Raw genomic sequence first — 21,912 nt, 5'->3', positions numbered from 1 at the left:
ATTTGGCCTGGGACCAGCCAAACACTGCCAAGAAAAGGGAAAATTTCTGACCTGTTATTCTGCTTTTCTGATGCTATCATTTTGACAAGCTTCTCACTTCTGGGTCTCAACTCTTTAACATGAGACTCGTGGAACTCCACAAGCTATTAAGTGTTATGGCACTTAAGGACAATGGTAGCAAGGTGGGGGGGGGGGGGACGGACCCACAATCTCTAGTGGCTGTTCTGCACCACCATGAGTTTAACTACTGCTTCAGGAATGTTTAGTTATTTCCAACTGCCTGGGAGGCAAAGAACACAAAGAAAAAAGCAGCCAACCGAAGTTATAAAAAAATCTGCCTAAAAATAAAAATCAAGGTGCAAAAAGTCAGTAACACCTCAATAAAGATTAACATAAAACAATGAGGGCAGATGATCAGTTGAGTGAGAATCCTGTCAGAATATTTTTCAATAAGGAGAATTCAATCAATCCTCTGATGCATAGGCAGCCTCAATTCTGGCATTTGTTAACCTGTGAGTGTTTGATTTTGTAATATGAATAAAGATTTTTAGATGTAGCTTTCAAGGTTTTTTTGTTTTTTAAAAGAAAATGAAAAAAATATGCAACTATAACAATCCTCACACAACCACCTTCAAAAAACAAGTGATCATCTCAGTTTGAACTTGGGGTTTTGCAACCAAAACTCAGTCCTCTATCACTTGAGCTAAAAGAGCAAGTCCACTGGCTGGCAGTAGTTGAAGGCTGGCAGTAGTTGAAGTCTGCACTAGGCAGCACAGCATGGGGAAGAGGTGAGCAGCCCTCTGTGGTGAAAGAACAGGTTAAGAACTATTTAAAAAAGCTTGACATGCACAAGTCCATGGGGCTGGATCTAATGCATCCTAGAGTGCTGAGGGAATTGGCTGATGTGATTGCAGAGCCATTGACCATTATCTTTGAAAACTCATGGTGATTGGGGTTGGTCCTGGAAGACTGGAAAAAGGCAAATCTAGTGCCCATCTTTAAAAAAGGGAAGAAGGAGAATCTGGGGAACTACAGACCAGTCAGCCTCATCTCTGTCAGAAAAATCATGGAGCAGGTCTTCAAGAAATCCATTTTGAAGCACTTGGAGAAGAGGAAGGTGATCAGGAATAGTCAACATGGATTCACCAAGGGAAAGTTATGCTGACTGCCTTCTATGACGAGATAACTGGCTCTGTGGATATGGGGAACGTGATGGATGTGATATACCTTGACTTTAGCACAGCTTTTGATGCGGTCTCCCACAGTATTCTTGCCAGCAAGTTAAAGAAGATTGGACAAATGGACTATAAGGTGGATAGAAAGATGGCTAGATCGTTGGGCTCAATGGGTAGTGATCAATGGCTCGATGTCTAGCTGGGAGCCGGTATCAAGTGGAGTGCCCCCCAGTCAGTCCTGGGGCCGGTTTTGTTCAACGTCTTCATTAATGATTTGGATGATGGGATGGATTGCACCCTCAGCAAGTTTGTGGATGACACTAAGATGTGGGGAGAGGTAGATATGCTGGAGGGTAGGGATAGGGTCCAGAGTAACCTAGACAAATTAGAGGATTGAGCCAAAAGAAATCTGATGAGGTTCAACAAGGACAAGTGCAGAGTCCTGCACTTAGGATGGAAGAATCCCATGTATTGCTACAGGCTGAGGACCGACTGGCTAAGTGGCAGTTCTGCAGAAAAGGACCTGGGGATTACAGTGGACAAGAAGCTGGATATGAATCAATAGTGTGCCCGTTGCCAAGGAAGCTAATAGCATATTGGGCTGCATTAGTAGGAGCATTGCCAACAGATCAAGGGAAGTGATTATTCCCTGCTATTCGGTACTGGTGAGGCCACATCTGCAGTATTGTGTCCAGTTTTGGGCTCCCCACTGCAGAAAGGATGTGGACCAATTGGAGAGAGTCAGTGGAGGTCAACGGAAATAATTAGGGGGCTAGGGCACATGGCTTACGAGGAGAGGCTGAGGGAACTGAGCTTATTTAGTCTGCAGAAGAGAAGAGTGAGGGGGATTTCATATCTGCTTTCAATTATCTGAAAGGGGGTTCCAAAGAGGATGGAGCTAGGCTGTTCTCAGTGGTGGCAGATGACAGAACAAGAAGCAATGGTCTCAAGTTGCAGTGGGAGAGGTCTAGGTTGGATATTAGGAAAAACTATTTCACTAGGAGGGTGGTGAAGCACTGGAATGGGTTACCTAGGGAGGTGGTGGAATCTCCTTCCTTAGAGGCTTTTACAGCCTGGCTTAACAAATCCCCGACTGGGATGATTTAGTTGGGGATTGGTCCAGCTTTGAGCAGGGGGTTGGACTAGATGACCTCCTGAGGTCTCTTCCAACCTTAATCTTCTATGATTCTAGGATGTTTTTATGTTCCACCTTGTAGAGTGTTGTTTTTTGCATCAATATATAACGAATCGAACCAGTGGGTTTTATATGCAAGAGTAGCTTATATTACAAGTACACAGATCAGTCAGACTGAGAAATGTATGGTTAAACGGATGAGACATATATATGTCATATTAGGGAACCAGGTTCTATTCCAAGCTATGCCAAGAATGAACTTGTGTAACCTTGTGTTAGTGTATGGTAGGAGCACATGACCTAGTTCAGGAATGAGGGTGGTCAAGTACACAGAATTATTTAGCGTCAGCAGAAGGCATGAGAATAAAATTCCTGGATCACAGCCTAGTGCAACTCTCTAGTTCCAATGGTATTTTGATGAGAGAAAACAGCAGCAGCATCTGTGCCATAATTTTGTCTGTACCATCCAGAGCTTCAGTTCTTTGTGGCTGCTTCAAACTGATTCAAGAGGTTTGGCAGAGCCCGAGAGGAAGAATGCATTGTATAGTTGGAATATTAAGAAAATTAACAGGTGATTTTCCATAGTTTATAAATTGGCCACATCATGCACAACATTACTATATGCAAACACATAAAATCTTACCTTGACTGCTGAGACATTCCCTCAAACTTGTTTGCAGTCTTAGTTGAGGGTGGACCCAAATCATTACCTAAGGGGATATAAATTACTTAGACTTTTTAATTTACTGAAATTATACCTAATGATCAAAGTTAAGAAGAAAGCACAGAATTTCTACACAAAGAAAATGAAATTGCATACAGTAGAACCTCAGAGTTCTGAATACCAAAGTTACCAACTGACCGGTCAACCACAATTTCATTTGGGACCGAAAGTACGCGATCGGGCAGCAGCAGAGACAAAAAAGCAAATAGAGTACAACACTGTGTTAAATGTAAACTACTAAAAAAAAAAGAAAAGGGAAAGTTGATAAAAAAAGATTTGACAAGATAAGGAAACTATGTGCTCTGCCCTCTGACTAGATTTGATGGTGATCTGAGGTCTCTGCACTGCAAATGGGCTTGGAAAGCTCCATATCCGATAAGAAGATTACATTGAGATTTTCAAAATCATTCAGCAACAGCCTAACTGACCTTCCACTGAAGTCAATGGTAAAGAAACTCCCATTGACTTCAAAAGGGAGCAGAGTTAGGCTAAATGCTCATAAGCATTTATAAAAATTCCACTGTTAGAGTAGGTGCGCCCCAAGGCATAGTAACTCAAAGCGCTGGACAATGAAGGATTTTTATATCATTAATAAAAAAGCCTTTTTTGTTTTGTTTTTTGCTGAGACCTGCTTCCTTGAAGACAACCTGTCCAGCTTGTAGTTGTAGGAGAAATAATTTTCTGAGTTCTACAAAGCAATTTCACTCAGACTCGGAGTCAGAGGATCTGACTTCCTGACTGATAATGTTCAGTTAGGGGTCTGATTCGTTAACTGAACTATCCATCTAGTAACGGAAGCTTTAAAAGAAGAGGTTTTTTTGTTAGTTTGTTTTTCACTAGCTCCAAAATCTTGAAGTGTGTTCTTTGTGAGGGTCCCTGACTTTGGTTTACCAGGGAAGTGAAAAGAACAAGGAGTACTTGTGGCACCTTAGAGGCTAACAAATTTATTTGGGCATATGTTTTCGTGGGCTAACATTCCTCCCCCACCCCCAGATGCATCGGGGGGGAAGTGAAGACAGCTATAAAAAAAGAAAAACATAACAAATGGAAGATATGAATAAAAATCAAAATTAGGAATTGCAGAAAATTGATAAGGGAAGCAAATGAACATAAGGAGAAATGTATGGCCTGAAGAGTTAATAATAAGAAGGTGTTTTTAAAATATACCAGGAACAAAAAGAATCCTGACAATGTATTTGGTGCATTACTAGATTGAAATGGTGGAATTATCAATAATAATGAAGAAAAGGCAGAAGTGTTCAATAAATATTTCTGTTCTGTATTTGGTGAAAAACTGATACAGTCTCATCATATGGTGATAACAACACATTAGTATCTCTGGAGAATGTTAGTCAGAAGTGTATCCACAGAATTTGACATTCTTTCCATTTTGTATGTTCAAACACTGCCAGTTAAAACCCAGTCATCACCTAGCTAGAAATAGTTTTAGGACCGTGAGAGGCAAGGGTGTGTAGCTGCATGTTTGCAGTTCTGCTAATCAGAATGGGAGGTTGGGACAGGGAGTTAAACTTACATGAAAATAGAAGGAATTTTTGGATAGCCTTGGTTTTAGGTGCCACTGACATGTAAGTTTTATTGTTATGACTAGAAATGCTTTGCTGATAAGAAAAATACTGAATTGTTATTGGCTGTTGACATGGAAATTATTAGCCTATTGGGGCTATTATGATTTATGTGCTTTGTCTGGATAAAATTTATAAAAGGTTTAGTTAGAAAGTGTTCTTTCGAGCAGTCAGAGGAAGCTTTTTCTTGGGAAAGGATCTGACACCTACGTTCCTCAGCAGCTAGATAGAAGGAGGGGGCCACCTGAAGCCCGGCTGCTGATTTCTTGAAACAATTTCAGACTTTTGGGTAACTATAAATGTTTGGAATGCTCTGAATTTACTAGTATATATGTGTGTGTGTGCTTGAGACCTCATTAAAAAGTAGTTTTAGATAAAAGCATTTTGGTTTGTATTAATCATGTATCGGATGGAGGAGGTGTGCCCCCATTGATTTATTCCTGATACCACATGGAGAGAGAAAGTTCAATTACCACTGCTTTGGGTTCTGAAAACTCAGGGTAACAGAAGCTACTAAAGTTAGATGTTTTTTAATTCAGCAGGTTCATTTAACTTGCATCTAAGAGTTTAAAAGAGCTGGCTTAGGAGCTCACGGGACTATTATGTTGATTTTCAGTAAGTCTTGGGAGTATTGAGGAAGTTTCACAAGATTGGAAGAAAGGTAATGTTGTGCCAATTTTTAAAAAAGTAAAGGAGATGACCCAGATAGTTATAGGCCTGTCAGCCTGACATCAATCCTGGGCAAAATAATGGAGTGGCTGATACAGGACTCAGTTAATAAAGAATTAAAGGAGAGTATTGTAATTAATGCAAATAAATGTGATTTTATGGAAAACAGATCCTGTTTAACTAACTTGATATCTTTTTTTGATGAGATTACAAGTTTGGTCAATAAGGATAACAGTGTTGACGTAACATATTTAGACTTCTCTAAGGCGTTCAATTTTGGTACCACACAACATTTTGATTAAAAACCTAGAATGATATAAAATTAACATAGCACACATTGAATGAATTAAAAATTGGCTAATTGGTGTCTCAAAATATAAACCAGGGAAATGTCATTGAACAGGTGTATTTCCAGTGGGGTCCCAGAAGGATCGTTTTTTGGCCCTATTCTATTTAACATTTTCATCACTGACCTGGAAGAAAACAAAGTCATCACTGATAAAATTTTGCAATGACACACAAACTGGGGGAGTGGTAAATAATGAAGAGGACGGGTCACTGATTCAGAGCAATCTGGATTGCTTGGCAAATGGGGTGCAATCAAACAATATGCATTTTAATATGGCTAACTGTGAATGTATATATCTAGGATCAAAGAATTGTAGACCATACTTACAAAGTGGGGGAACGATACTATTCCTGGAAGCTATGATTGAAAAGATTTGGAGGATAATCAGCAGAACATTAACTCCTGGTGTGATGCTGTGGCCAAAAGAGCTAATGTGATCCTGGGATGCATAAACAGGGGAATCTTACACAGGAGTAGAAAGGTGACCTTATCTCTATATTGGGCACTGGTGCGATCACGGCTGGAATACTGCATCTGTCCTAGTGCCCAGAATTAAGAAGGATGTTGATAAATTGGGGCAGGTTCAGAGAAGAGCCCCAAGAATGATTACAATGATAGATTGAAATAGCTCAATCTATTTATTTTAACAAAGAGAAGGCTAAGGGGTGACTTGATTACAGTCTATAAGCATCCACACAAGGAACAAATATTTAACAATGGGTTCTTTAATCTAGCAGAGAAAGGTATAATACAATCCAATGGCTGGAAGTTGAAGTTAAACAAATTCAGACTGGAAATAAAGTGTAAATTTTTAACAGGGAGAATAATTAATAATTGGAAATCGCTGACAATTTTTAAATCAAGATCGGAGGTTTTTTTAAAAGATATGATTTAGGAATTATTTTGAGTTCTATGGCCTGTGTAATACAGGAGGTCAGGCTAGATCAGAGGTCAATAACCTTTCAGAAGTGGTGTGCCGAGTCTTCATTTATTCACTTTAATTTAAGGTTTTGCGTGCCAGTAATGCATTTTAACGTTTTTAGAAGGTCTCTCTCTCTATAAGTCTATATATTATATAACTAAACTATTGTCGTACGTAAAGTAAACAAGGTTTTCAAAATGTTTAAGAAGCTTCATTTAAAATTAAATTAAAATGCTGATCTCATGCCGCTGGCCCGCTCAGCCCACTGCCAGCCTGGGGTTCTGTTCGCCTGCGGCCGGGACCCCAGATGGCAAGGAGCCAGCAGCCAGAACCCCAGACCGGCAGTGCGCTGAGTGGCCCAGCCCGCTGCCACTCAGCCCGCTGCCGGTTTGGGGTTCCATCCGCCAGCTCCTGCCGGCCAGGATCCCGGCTGCTGGCCCTGCTCAGCCCGCTGCCCGTCTGGGATCCCAGCCCTACCCCCATAGAGTGGGTACCTACCTTCTCCCTGGTTTAGGCCCATTCTCTTCCTCTCTCTCTGCACTGAGCTGAGGGTGGGAGTGCACTGAGCACAGAGCTGGGGGTGAAGGAGTAGGATGGGGGTTGGGGTGTAGGGTCTGGCCAGGAGCTAGAATGATGGAGGGGACTCAGGGTTGGGACAGAAGGTTTGGGTATGGAGTGCTTACCTGGGCAGCTCCCATTTGGTGTGAGGGGTGCAGGTGGGAATGTGGGGAGGGGTGTGTGTGCAGGAGCTCCCGTTTGGTGCTCAGGTTGGGGGTGGGAATGTGGGGGGTGCAAGAGTCAGGGGGTGTGGGGGGGCATTTGAGGAGGGTGCGGGAGTCATGGCAGAGGGCTGGGGCATGTGTGGGGGGTGCTGGAGTCAGGGCTGGGGTGTGGGGGGGTGCAGGAGTCAGGGCAGAGGGCTGGAGTGGATATGCCCTGATTTCACACACCTCCCGGTCCCCACCTCTTCTCCGCCTCCTCCCCAGAGCAGGGAGCGCCTGGAGGGCTCCGCTTCTTCCCCTCCCCCCACAAGGGCCATCAGCTGATGGGCATCAGGGAGGGAGAGGAGGAGGGGCAGGAATGCAGCACGCTGGGGGAAGGGGAGGTGAAGGGAGAACTTGCCTGCCCTGCAGCCTCAGCCGGCAGGACCAAGCTTATTCACCCTGCCCTGGGCGTGCGGGGGGGAGGCAAGGCAAGGCGGAGAAGAGCGAGCCGGGGTGGGCAGGATTTTTAATGCGGGGCCGGTGGCTGGGACCTGGCAGGCAGCAGCGTGCCATTAAAAATCGGCACACATGCCATAAGTTGCCGACCACTGGGCTAGATGATCACAATGGCCCCTTCTGGCCCTTCAATCTATGAATGCACTCCCCACTTCGTCCTGAAATAGCCAAGAATGTGCTTCAAGGAATGCTGCAAAGCCTCTCTTCACTTCTCAAGTTTTTAAGACAGTAGAGGTATGATGAATGTGTATATTTTCTTTTTTAGATAGCAACTTTCACTTTCATTGGGCTTTTTCATCTCTCATACTGGAATCTAACCTGAGCCTCAAATACAGATGACAGACAAATCAGTACTGGAATCAGACTAGGATCTAGTGTAAGCCCAAAGGTTGCTGACTGGACTAATTATATGGCTTTTATGTTTGTCAGAGATTTTAGCTTTAGAATAGGACAGCCATAGCAATCTGAGTAAAGTGTGAGTGACCCATTAAACAATTTTTGGACCTAAATGCTAAAGTTAAAGGGGCTTAGGGAAATCCTGCCAGCTGGACTCAGTGCAGAGTAAAATCACATGGGCCTGAGATGCATTGTGTCCAAAAAGCTATATTTGGCAGAAAAAAAAACATTTGGGACATCTGTGATATTCACTTGGAAATACCCCAGAAAAATACATCCATCTGTATTTACTTGCAGCAGTATCAAATGTTTACTGCACATAGCATTATGCTGACAGATACTGGTGACTGCATCAATCACAAACCTCTTCGAGAGTGGGAGTGAACACATCTTTCAATCAATATAACTGTCAGGATACGTTAATCTGAAGCCTCCTACCTAAGATGAAATGGTGTTGACTGGAAAAGGCATTTTTTGTTGAGTGGCCATTGGACTGAAACATCTCTCTTGGTATAGATTTATTTTTTTTTTTAAACACTGACTCAATGTATCATCAATGCCAGACACTTTCACTAGTATCTGTCGGTAATGTCTACAGACTCTTTTAAATAGTTGACCAAAATATTAAATGAGGTTTGATTTATTGTCTCTTGCATACATGCATGTTTACCTATAATAAAAACAAAAACAAACGAACAAAAGCAGGTGTTGTGAATCTGCCCAGGAATTTGGACTGTGTGGGCAGAGAGTTTTGCTGAGTATTGTTTGTGGTCTGTGTGTATGTAGGTAGAACACAGAGAAACTGAAAACAGACCAGAGAGAGACGCAGAGGGAAAAAACCAAGAAAGCCCAGCAGTAGCCAGTGAGCACAGCATGACACTGGAAAAAGCGAGGGAGAGAGCTTTTGGGTCTGTTAGCCAAAGAGGCTTGGGGTTATAAAGTAAGAAACTGCTCCTCTTGTTCTTGATTCCTTCTGCATTCGGAGAAGCAGAGACTTTTTACATTCCATGTAAATAAACAAGATTACATGAAAGAAAATGCAAGACTATCAATTTCTACTTCTAACTGGAACACCCTGAGGGTCCCAAACTCTGATTAGCCACTCTGGTTGAAAAGAGGCAACAATAGCATTTTGTTTGCACCAATTCCTCTCCTATTTTTTCTAAGGGCTTCTCTTCATGTACAATGCTGCTGGTGCGCCACTGTAGTGGTTTAGTGAAGATGCTACTATGCCAACAGGAGAGCTTCTCTTGTCATCATAGTTAATCCATCTCCCTGAGGGGTGGGGTAGCTATGTACATAGTGCTGTCTACTAGTGAGGGGAAGGGGGTTAGGTCAGTATAATTATGTCGCTCAGAGGTGTGGATTTTTCACACCCTTGAGCAATTATACCAATATAGGCCTGTATTATAAACCTGGCCTTAGGATAAAGAAGAATGTGGTGTGCTGGGGCTGGTTTTATGAAAGGTGGCAACTTTCCCTCAGAAAAGATTTGTCTTTATCATGACAAAGGAATTCCTCTAAGAGTGTCAGCTACCAGGAGTAGGCAGGATTTACAAATAGAAGCAGAAGTTTGACTGGGCTAGTTAGTCTTTACTATGAAAAGAAAGTGCCTATCTGGATATGTCTGTAATAAATGTTTCTATAAAGTTTATGTCAGCAAAGTATCCCATTATACAAATACTTAATCTGTTTTTTACATCCTGCTACTGGCAGAAAGATGAAAAACCTGCCAGGCACTGGACTGGTACAGACAACATCACAGAGAGCCTGGGGATTTATTTGAGGATGGAATTGTTCTGAAATTCACAAAATATAGCAGCAATGGAAAGATAGCACTGACTAAGAGAAGCAAGTAATATACACCACCCATCTTAAGTTTTGTTTTATTTTGCATTTTTAAAACTCACCCCAAGGAATTGGGCCCTTATTCTGGGGTCCATGAGGTAGCGGGCTTGGTGGGTCAGAGAGGGTTCTTTTATGTCCAGGGGGTGGGGGAGGTGGTCTCTTCTTGGAAAGAGTGGAGCTGCCACTGGAGGGTTGAGTGCTTAGAGGAAGGGTTGAAGGTGGACCTGAAAAATTAACAAAAAATCTTACCAATACAGGATGTGTAACATCAAAGTAGCACTGAAGAATTCAAAATCATAATATAGTAAAATGGAGCAAAGGACTGAAAACAAAAACAAGCCATGCCAAAACACGGTTGAGATTAATGACATACCCATCACCTTTTAGCCATTTTAATTGTAATATGACAGTATGCAATTTGACAATAAATGACAAACATACATTTTAAAATGTACATTCACATAAGGTTAATCACTGCAGGATTTATAATTTTAGGCATTGTTAAAAACAGCAGAAAATGTTTTAAATCTTTATCAGTACTGTAGCTTCAGAGCATCATATCATAGCTAATATGACTAACAGGTTTTATAATTTTTTTCCTTTAGCAAACTTTCCTTGAATGCTGAGAAATAGGTTTCCAAAATAAATTCTTTTTTCTATTGTTAATTGCTACTGTTTGTGTGTGGATTAAATATATAGTGCATGACAAAACGTCATGCCATGGTCCTGCAATGAGCTCTGCATGAGCCTTTGACTGGATAGAGTCCTACTAGTCCGAGACTCTGTTCAGATGCAGGGATCTGCCCACATAGCACTTATTGCAAGATTTAGGCATTAAAAATAGCGTCTATCTATGAATACTTAATTATTCCATCATTCAAAACCTGCCTAAATATACACTGAATATTACTTATGATTTAAACAATAATATGGCCTCTTGTTTAAGTCATACAGTAGAACCTTGCTAATTTGCAGTTTGCTAATCTATATAACCATAATTTGCACACAAGCAGTGCTGTTTCCTCCCTCAGAAAATACAGAGCTCGGAGTGAATATTATGAATACTGTTACTTTTACACGTGTACTGCAAAACATGTGTATGTAAAAATAATGTGAAGCAAATTACATGTCAAATGTGTGAACAAAGTACTATAAATTTTGCAATGAATTATCCTTGCTATTTTTGTTTAATTTATTCACCAATTCAGGAATTTGCAATTCTCTCAGACCTTAGTGCAAATTAATGCACTTCTTCTATACTAATTTTATCAGTTAGTTTCTATGTGAATAATTTCTGTATCTTTTAAAATTTCATTATAAAAAAAGCTAACTTTAAGCAATACAATTCTCCCAACAAACATATAGACAGTTTTGGTGCTATAAATCTAGACTGAGGATCCTGTAGACTTGTGCAACACAGAAGCTCTTCATTTTATTTTATATGAATGATTTTGTGAAGCGCTACAAACCAACAGCAGCTCAAAATATAACCTTAGAATTATAGAATCTCAGGGTTGGAAGGGACCTCAGGAGGTCCTTAGAAAGAGTTCAGTACTCATTGTGCTGCTGCTAACATTATTCTAAAAAGTCACATTTAATACAACATATTTGTTTGCTACACAAGGACAGAAGAAAAAAGAGGTAATTATTTGAAATCTCCACTTTGGAGGTACATGTGCTGGCACACATGGATCTGATAAATGCAAACCATTAAAGTTCTTACAGTTTTACCCGATCACCCCCTAGTGACCAATTGATGGATGTGCATACCATCTTTATCAGTCCTTCCAGCTGAACTACAGAACAAAAAATCCAAGCTTCATTCAAAAAATGGAGAAAGTATCCTGAATTGGCACTATATACTGCCATTTAAATTAAGGCAACATAAAGCTTCAAACTCAAGTGGAAGTAAACTGAATAAGATCTCTCTCTTTTTATTAGTAATGAAAAGCAAGAACTTGACTAAATATATATATTTCAAAAAACAAAAGTAAAATTAAATAGAAAGAACTTGTGACTAAAACAGAGAGTGTACACATTTTTAATACCTCATGATACTAATATGTCTATAGATACCACAGAAAGAGTTTAAAATGTTTATAATTTTATAGTTTTCAAATGTTCACAGTCTAACATGTGAAATTTATGGATAGTACAATAGCAATAATTAAAATATAACTCCTTTCAGTAGAAGGATTTCAAATCACTTTGCAAATTTTAAGACTTGCAACATACATTGTGAGGTAAGTAGTGTTATACCCATTTTATAGATGGCATAAACAGACAGAGAAGTTTTGCCTAAAAACGGTTACATTGTTGGTTTGCAGTGTTGACCAATTCCGTCTCATTGTTTCCTTTCTATTTCCTGTATGTAGCCATTTGTGATCTCTTGTCTTGTATTTAAATTGTAAACTTTTTGCAGGCAAGGACTGCCTTTTCGTTCACTGTTTGTACAGCAGCTAACACAATGGGGGTCCTAATTTATGACTAGAGCTCTTAGCTGTTCCAGTAATACAAATTAATAATAATAATATTCACAGTGACTTTCCCAATGCTAATAAACCCAACCACTCTCCTGCTCTAATCACTAAACAACACCCCCCCCTTTAGGAAAGCAGTGGGTAACGTTTACCAAAGATAAGTTTCTTTTCAGGAAAATAAGGAATATAGGGAAAACCATCTAAAATATATTCAGGGCAACAGTTAGTTTCAGAATGACAGAAAGTCAAATTGTTGGATTTTCAGGAAACACTACTGTGGAAAAAATGAACTGCAATCTGTTATTTATTACTGAAACAGGTGATGGAATGATACTAAGGTCTGTAATGATATGTTGAGTACAGGTTGAACCACTCTAGTACGGCATGCTCAGGACCTGACTGGTGCTGAATCAGAGAATATGCCGAACCACAGGAGGTGAATGCAGAGTGCCAGTGGGTCTCTATAGGCCCGGGAAAGTAGGGGTCCGTGAGGTGCTGCAGCACCCCCAGGCTTTGCACCCAGCGTGGTCCCCCGTCCGCAGGCCCCACTGCCATCTGGGGTCCCGGCTGCAAGCCTCCTCCCCTGGGGCTCTGAGGCCGGCCCCAGGTCCTCCCCCTCACCCCCCACCCCCCAGAGCTTGAACGCTGGGAATCGGCTGTTTGCGGTGCTCCGGAAATGCTGGGAGGGAGGAGGAGGACTTGGTAAGTGTGGGGCTGCCGGCACGCGAGAGGCGAAGGGGGGACAGCAGAGGCGGAAGCTTGGCGCCAGTAAATGCTCCGCAGCCACTAATTTTTCCCTGTGGGTGCTCCAGCCCTGGAGCACCCATGGAGTCAGCGACTATGCCAGACAATGGATGTTGCCAGAACAGGGAGTGCCGGATTAGAGAGGTTCAACCTATATTGATACAAATATTACTATCTTCCCTGTAACGATCAAAACTCAGAATAGCATAAATTTATACACGGTAAGTTAGAAAACGTTTACTAGAACATGTAATTTAAAATTAAATTTTCCAGCCTTAAAATATTTATCTGTGCAGCAATTAAAAACATTCTGTGGGAAGTTAAAATAGTTGTAAGAGGCCTGCAATTACAGTGTGTGTACTTCAGCTTTTGTGGAGTTAGTACATGTTCTATATATTAATTTGTGTATCAGTGACAACATGCAAAGCTGTTACCATCCATCAAATAATTTTTTTTGTAGTGGGAGAACCTAAAGTATATATTTTTTTTACCACTGCATGAGAGGTATGGCAGAACCAGTATTCCAGTTAATGGTAGGACACGTACTGCAAAGGAAAGTGATAAGTTTGTGTTAAAAATGATACTTTCATAACAAATATTGCTATTTTTTTCAAAATTCTTATGAGAAATATAAATTGCTCATTGGTATTATTTAAAAGTTCTGTCTGATTAGAGTAATCATTTCAGACAATATCTTTTCTTTACTTGTCAAGCTCTTATGTCAACATTTGAGAAATACTGATCACAAGCACACTACTACTCTTTAGGACATGAGCAGAATAAATTGACTGAACATTAACTATATACTATACTTACAACTGTCAACTCTAAATTTCTCCTGTAAAATAAGCCAAAACCTACAATTAATAACTTATATCAAGTTACTTCATGTAGATTTTCATAAGTGTGTCCCATCAGGTCTCTCTTCCTATTAAAAGTACTGGAAAATTAACAGCATAGCAAATCAAGACTAACAAAACAAGATATAAACAAGAGTGAAATAGCTCGTTTTACCTAAATCAAAAACACAAGACAATGAAATACAACAAAACACATAGCTAGAAGCACTTTTCTTTAAAAATTAGTTGTGTATGCATTTAGTAAGGAAAGACTGTCATAATATAGTCTAAGAGCATTAATGTCAGAGCTGTGCTTTCAATGTATATGGGTTGACACACTGTTTTGCTTCAAGTTTGAAAATCAAATGAATCCAGCAGCTCAAAATCCAAACACCTAAATTGGAGGGTTTTGATTAAGTTTTCTGATGAAAACTGGCAAAGCCACTTAGATTTTCTTAATTTTCACCTAAAATTGTGAAAATGACCCATAATTTGCCCCAAACCTTTACAACAGGACTAGAAGAACTAGCTGGCAACATTACCCTGAATACTGGGTTTGTCACTAAACATTTGCAGACATTTAATTAAGATCACTGAAACTAATGGGTTGAGCCATGCTATTCTTTGGTTGTCGGTTTTAAAAAAACATTACAAAAACAACACACAAACCAGCAAACCTATCAGACAGCTGAAGCTTGTCAGAATTATGGAAATTGAAATTCAAGTGACTTTCTCACTAAGTATTACTGAGGACTTGTTTTTACATGAGAAAGTTGATCCAGTTTAACTAAAGATGTGATTTTTAAACCAATTTATTTGAACTGGTGCCAAAAAGTGTGGACACACTTATTTCACTTTTAAACCAGGCTTATTTTGGTTTAGCATAAATTAATGTAAGTAATCAGTTTTAGCTAAACCAAAAAAGCCAACCTTTTAACAAAATAAGCATGTCCATGCAGGGATTTGCACCAGTTTAACATAAATAGGTATGCCTATTTAACTTCAACTGGTGCAACTTTTATCACATAGACAAGTTCTAGCGTACCCTTTTTTCTCAATGAAATGTAAGGAGCAAACACATCAATTTCTGCAGCTTTTAAAACTCCAGTTGAAAAGTTACCAAGCCAAAGGACTCAGCCTTACATTAACTAATATATGCAGAAATACAAAAAGAAAAGGAGTATTTGTGGCACCTTAGAGACTAACAAAGTTATTTGAGCATAAGCTTTCATGAGCTACAGCTCACTTCATCGGATGAAAGCTTATGCTCAAATAAATTTATTAGTCTCTAAGGTGCCACAAGTCCTCCTTTTCTTTTTGTGAATACAGACTAACACGGCTGCTACTCTGAAAGAAATATAAAAGTAACTTGCAAATACATTAGCTGCGCGCGCACACACACACACACACAAATTGACATACTGTAATTTATAAACCCATATACATGCACACAGTTTTAAAAAAATAAACCAAGTTAACTTTTAGACATCAAATGCACTAAAAAACCATGGGTAAAAGGGGCATTCAGTACATAAATGATTTTTAACTTGCCTTCCTTCCCCCACACTGTAGGCTAGAACAGAGTTAAATTAGCTTAGTTAAATAAAAGAAAAATGCTTCGTAGTTTGTGTGTACAGTGCTGGTTTTACTAGCAGTTGTGAGAAGGCCTTCAAAGAATATGGCTTAACTGGAAAAGCTAGACCTGAAGGGTAATTGATAAAGATAAATAGCAGAAGAAACCCCAGTTATAATATAATTAGTTAATAATAAGAAAAAATTGTGCACATTGAACCAGCAATGACCCAAAACTGGCCCCAACATGGTTTTTAGCTAAGTTAGTAACAGGCAATGCCATCACTGGTTTATGAAAAGGGTACAAAAGGGTGAACTCCTGAAGGGTCATTGCTAATGCCTGACTGACTAAATTGGGTCCAATACTCCTGGGTTTAGCATGTTTGTAAATATCATGGTCAGATGCTTATAAATGTTTTGTTACTGTTTGGATGTAGTAAATTGCTTATTATTTAGGCTTTTTAGGCATGTTTAGAGCAATTGTAAAAATATGATCAACCTTTGGATTTAATAAAGGAATTTGAGGTTAAATTAGTGTCATGGTAATATCCCCTACATAAATAATAATTCCAACACACACAAAGCTCAGATTTGATGGTTTCCACTTCACTGTGGCATCTCAGCAAACACCATGGAACCTTGCTACTAAGGAACTGCACTGGAGACCGAAGCCAGCTTACGAAGGACTAAAGGGAGGTGTTTTTCTTTAAGTATACAGCATGCTTTGGAAAATTGTTATATTTATATCCCAAAGGATACAAAACAATATTAAGAAACTTTTTCAAAACTACACCACTTGCTAAATAATGGAACCCAACACCTACTTACTCCTTACGGACTGGCTCCACGCTCTAGCACAGTCCCATGGTAGCTGCTGGAACCTTACATCAGACAAGGAGCTAATGAGATTAAATTTGGGGGAATGGAAATAATGGGGAAAAAAAAGTAAGTTTAAAATCATTTATGGACTGGATGCTCCTCTTACTGTTGTTATATGGGGCACTCAGCCCATAAAATATATTAAAAATATTTGCAGATCACCTATAATCAAATGGTGTAATATGTCTAAAATAGAAAGCAAAAATCATTTTTCTATAAAAATAACCATATTAATAACATATTAATGTGGTAATTTAATGGACAAGCTCAATGATGACAAATTAAGAGAGTAAGGAGGATCTGAAAAGGTAAAGTGATGTGTTTTTTCCCCAGCGGGTGGGGGAGATGACATCTAAAAGTCAGTACCAACACATCTTTCTCTTCTTTTAGTGACAGGTAGCAGAGTCTAATTTTGTTTAGAGTTATTAAACACTAAAATAAAAAACAAACAAACAGTGTTTAGGATAATTTATAGTACATTAATAACCACTTCGGAGGTGATCTTTCTATATTAGAGTGTGTTCTCACTGTCTTACATATTACAGTATTTGGACTTTATCTACTATCCTTCTGATCCAGCCCAACCTATTCATATAACCACAGGTAAATTTGGAATTTATATGCAAGATTTTTTTCAATTCATGAAATCCTCTACATGTCCATTCGCATGTACAATGATGTCAGTTGAAACTCACTCACTACGTCGCATCTGATATGACTAGAGAAAAAGGCTGGTGTCTCTAGCAAGCTTAGACTGGTTTGACAGTTTTGAAAGCAAAGAAACATAATAGTTTAAATTTAACATTAACTTCGCTCAATCTCATTCACAGTCTTACACCATCAGTCTGACATTTCCTACTCTCTAATGCTAGATCATAATGTAGGAGTCTGTGTGTAACAGTTTATCATCAGAAAATGTCAGTGTCCAAATTTTTGATACAGTAATACTCTTTCAAAAATGTACATTTTTGTTTTGCTTGACTCATAGACTTTAAGGCCAGAAGGGAACAACATGATCATCTAGTCTGACCCCATGCACATTGCAGGCCACAGAACCTCACCCACACACTCCTATAAATTGCCCATTGCCTCTGACTGAGTTACTGAAGTCCTCACATATTGATTTAAAGAATTCAAATTATAGAAAATCCACCATTTAATCTAGTTCAAACTGAGAAGAGACCCGTGACGCATGCTGCAGAGGAAGGTGAAAACCTTCAAGGGTCTCTGCCCATCTCACCCTGGGGAAAAATCCTTCATGACCCCAAATATGGAGATCAGTTAGATCCTGAGCATGTGGTCAAGACCCACCAGCCAGACACTGGGGAAATAATTCTCTGTAGTAACTCAGAGTACTTCCCATCTAATGTCCCATCTTCAGCCATTGGAGATATTTTCTAATAGCAGTCATGGATGGGCTATATCCCATTGGAGGCAACCTCATTATACCACCCACTTCATACATTTTTCAAGATCAGCCTTGTAACAAATTAGGATTTTTGTACCCACTACTCATCTTGGAAGGCTGTTTCAGAACTTCACTCCTCCGATGGTAGAAAACTTTGTCTAATTTAAAGCCTAAACTTGTGATGAACAGTTCATATCCATTTGTTCTTGAGACAACATTGGCCCTTAACTTAAATACTCTCCCTCCCTGGTGTTTGTCCCTCTGACATATTTAATACAGAGCTATATCATCTCCCCATAGTCTTCCTTTTGTTAGGCTAAGCAAGGCAAGCTGTTTAAGTCTCATCTTGTAAGGTAGGTTTTCTATTCCTCTGATCATTTTAGTAGCATTTCCCTGCACCTGTACCAGTCTGAATTCATCTTTCTTAAACAGGGGAGACCATAACTTTAGGCAGTATTCCATTGAGGTCTCACACGTGCTTTGAACACGGGTAACAGCATTTCCCTGTCTCAACTGGAAATACCTAACCTGATACATCCTGGGATTGCATTAGCTGTTTTCACAGCCATATAACACTGGGGGCTCAGTCATCCTGTGATCAAACAACACTTTCATGATTTTCTCCTCCATTGCTTCTAACTGATACATCCCTAGCTTACAGTAAAAATTCTTGTTTTCAGTCCCTAAATGGATGACTTGGCACTATGATATTTCAGCCCATTTCCATTAGTCCAGTTTTCAAGGTCATCCAAATCTCCTTGTATGATATTCTAGACTGCCTTATATTGACAAGACCTCCCAACTTTGTGCCATCAGCAAATTTTATTAGCACACTCCCACTTTCTGTGTGAAGGTCATTAATGAAAATGTTAAATAAGATTGATCCCAAGACCAGTCTTTGAAGAACTCTACTAGTAACCATCCTCCATCTTTGGTATGCAATCCTTCCCTATGAGTTTTTTCCCCTTGCTTGAGATGCAGACTTCAGAGTTTCTGCAACTTTGATTTAAATTCCAAGCCTTCTACACATTCAGATCCTAGAGTTCTTCAGTCCAGTCCACCTCCCTAACTAATTCCCTAATTTTTTTTTAAGTTTGTCCTTTTGAAATCAAGGACCTTAGTTGCAGATCTATTTTTGTTTATCCTTCTATTTAGTTTAAAATGAATTAACTCATGATCATTCAAACCTCTACAATTAGTTCTTCTATGAGGTCCTTGCTGCTTACCAATACTAAATCTAAAATGGCATCATCTCTTGTTGGCTTGGTGACTATTTGGTGAAGAAATCTGTCGGCTATCACATCTAGGAATATCTGGGACCAACCGTTATTAGTAGCATTTGTCCTCCAATCTATATCTGGGAAATTAAAGTCTCCCATAATCATAAAATTCCCAGCAGGATTTATTTCATTCAAAATATTAAAGAGGTCTCTCTCCACATCCAAACTGGATCCTGGGGATCTGTAGCAGGCCCCAAGCACTATCCCAGTGGAGCCTCTATTACCTTCCTTCCCCAAAGTGATTCTGACACAAAGAAATTCCATTTTACCCATTCCACCACTTCTAATTCCTTTACAGCCTATCTCATCATTAATACACAATGCTACTCCATCACCTTTATTTTTGCCTTTCCTGAACAGCACATCTCCTTCAGTACTTTCATTCTCATGACTACTATTACACCACGTTTCAGTTACCCCAATAATATCTGGTTTCACTTACTGTACCAGTAGTTCTAGTTTATCCAGGTCCCTTGCATTGGATTAAGTATGTTTTCTGCTTGGTCTCATTCAGATTCCTTGCACACTAAGTAAAGTCATTTTACTGCCAATGCCTTTCCTCTTGTTATCCATCCTCCTACTCTCTGCTGTTCCTTTCTATATCGCTGTATTCTCTTTTACTTGATTCTCCTCCCACTCAATAGTAGAATCAGGCATGGAGATTACATGAGCATCTCCCACCTATCTCCCCCCAAATTCCTAGTTTAACGTTATTTTAATCAACTGCGCCAGCATCCAACCCCAAAATCTATCCCCCTCCCTATGCAGATGGAGACCATCTCATGAAACAATGTGATTTCTTGCACCTTCCACTGACATAGCTGGTACTGGTCACTGTCACAGATAGGATACTGGACTTGACGGACCACTGATTCAATCCCATATGTCCATGTTTGTTGGTTTTGCCTTTTTTTTTTTTTTTTTTTTTTTTTTTTAAAGGACACAACCTGGCAGAGGTGTTGAAATGAACTAAAAAGATGTGTGCTCTGAGATTTTGGAAACTTTGTCTTCCAAGTATGCTTACTTCCACAGTAAGTATGCAAGGGTCTAGAGTGAAAGATGGGTTGGCTTTCAATATGTTGTTTGTACTTTTCTGCCCACAAACGGACATTTGGCTATTATCTGAGAATGACACCTAATTTTGCATTGTATGAAGTGCATGGTTCTATGTCCTCAGAAGGCATTTCAGCAGATAGATTTTGAGAAATCCACTTGGGATGAAGCTGATGCCTGGCACCAGCAATCCTAGACATGAGAAATAATTGGCTACTAACGACCTCTCAGAAAATGACTGATGCAAGTTTTGGTTCTCTGCAATTCTCTACCATTATGTTAAAATTAAAGCCAGAGCCATGTCTGTTGATTTTGAAGAACTGGTAACTATTAATCCTTTCCAGCAGCTGTTCATTTATGAATAAGTCTATTCCTCTGGACAGGATACCAATTGGCATATTGTCTATGAATGGACATCAGTATGTAACATGCAACCTGTGTCTTGCTACTATGACTTCCGCCAGCCATTTAAGATTCTGGGTGCAGAGGATGGATCAGAAGGAAGAGTCTTGCACTGGAATTGTGAGATCTTGTACTCAAATACTCTTTGTCATGCTGAGGATTTCATTGGTTTGGAGGAAAATTTATCTAGGTTCCTTTGGAAACTTCTGCTCCAGATTTTCCCCTCTGCCAGAGTAATAGTTACTTCCTGAACACCGTTGGTGTTGGTAGCAGCCACTGGATTGCTATGCTAGCTTCAACAATGAGAGCTGAGGCCACTCTGCAATCTCAGATAGTGATTTCTCTAATGTTTCCCCCAATAGCTCCCCACCAACAATTTTGCATGCACAAGATATCCATTTAGGATGAAGCTATTCACGGATATAACATGGCTTCCTTGTAGCCACCACATTGGAATCCATTGCTCATCAAATATCACATTAAGGATCTGACCAGGACAGAACTTGGGATATCTTACTCCCAGCTTGGATCATACCTTTAGAGAATAAACCACTTTTTTGCCATAAAGAGGGTATTCCTTGCTAAATGTATGAGGAACCTCTGATCTGAAAGGCTATAGCTAAGGTTTGAAATTGCTGTGCATTGTGTCATCATTCCTACGGCCTGTGGGTCTTTTGGAAAGAAGTTCCCTTCTGAAGATGCGACTACGTTTTTGACTGGTGGAGCTATTGTTGCACCACACCTTAGGCTCCCCAAAATTATAAAATTTGTTTGATATAAACATTTTAGATTAACATTTTGTTTAATCAGATGTCCTCATTTGACTCTTATGATGCCCTCAAAGGAGGCATTAACAGGAAAGCTTGTGTCTAACAATGCTTGAAGGGGAAGATATTTTATTAATATTAATGAGTTCCTTGCAAGCTACTAATTGACATCCTGTCCTGAAAAAATCTTGTAGGTTGGTGATATGTTTTGTTGTTTTGCATGTGTAGTACTTTTCCCCCAGGCTGTTTACAGAAGGGAGGTAGTACAATATTCATTCTGACATAAGACCACACAACAGAGAAGGTGAGTGGTACATATACCTCAATTATGGAAGTAGTTTGCTAGGTGTCCCTTTAAGGCTAAAAGGCTGCCTGCCTGCTCCCTAGGGTGGCCAGCATCCAAGTAAGTATTGTACTAGGTTGCTCCTGCTAGGATTATTTTGAACATGGGAAGTGTGCCCTTTTTG

At 39.7% G+C, this 21,912-nt stretch overlaps 1 protein-coding gene across 9 annotated transcripts in view; it reads right to left on the bottom strand.

The window, feature by feature from the left end:
• The window catches only part of ASAP1 (ArfGAP with SH3 domain, ankyrin repeat and PH domain 1), a 398,854-nt gene that overhangs the window by 21,479 nt on the left and 355,463 nt on the right, over positions 1-21,912 (bottom strand). For 5 of the 9 annotated variants that reach the window (XM_043507341.1, XM_043507342.1, XM_043507345.1 and 2 more), the window contains 2 exons: positions 10,084-10,245; positions 2,954-3,020 (listed from right to left, as the gene is read on the bottom strand). In XM_043507341.1, coding sequence (XP_043363276.1) covers positions 2,954-3,020; positions 10,084-10,245 — 229 coding nt within the window. Of the gene's footprint in view, positions 1-2,953; positions 3,021-10,083; positions 10,246-13,736; positions 13,791-21,912 lie in introns of all 9 variants that reach the window. The other 4 variants (XM_043507340.1, XM_043507339.1, XM_043507343.1 and 1 more) reach the window with 1 other exon arrangement.

This window comes from Dermochelys coriacea, chromosome 2 (genome assembly GCF_009764565.3).
Source record: "Dermochelys coriacea isolate rDerCor1 chromosome 2, rDerCor1.pri.v4, whole genome shotgun sequence".
NCBI classification, from domain to species: Eukaryota; Metazoa; Chordata; order Testudines; family Dermochelyidae; genus Dermochelys; species Dermochelys coriacea.
This window is presented reverse-complemented; position numbering and strand designations above follow the sequence as displayed.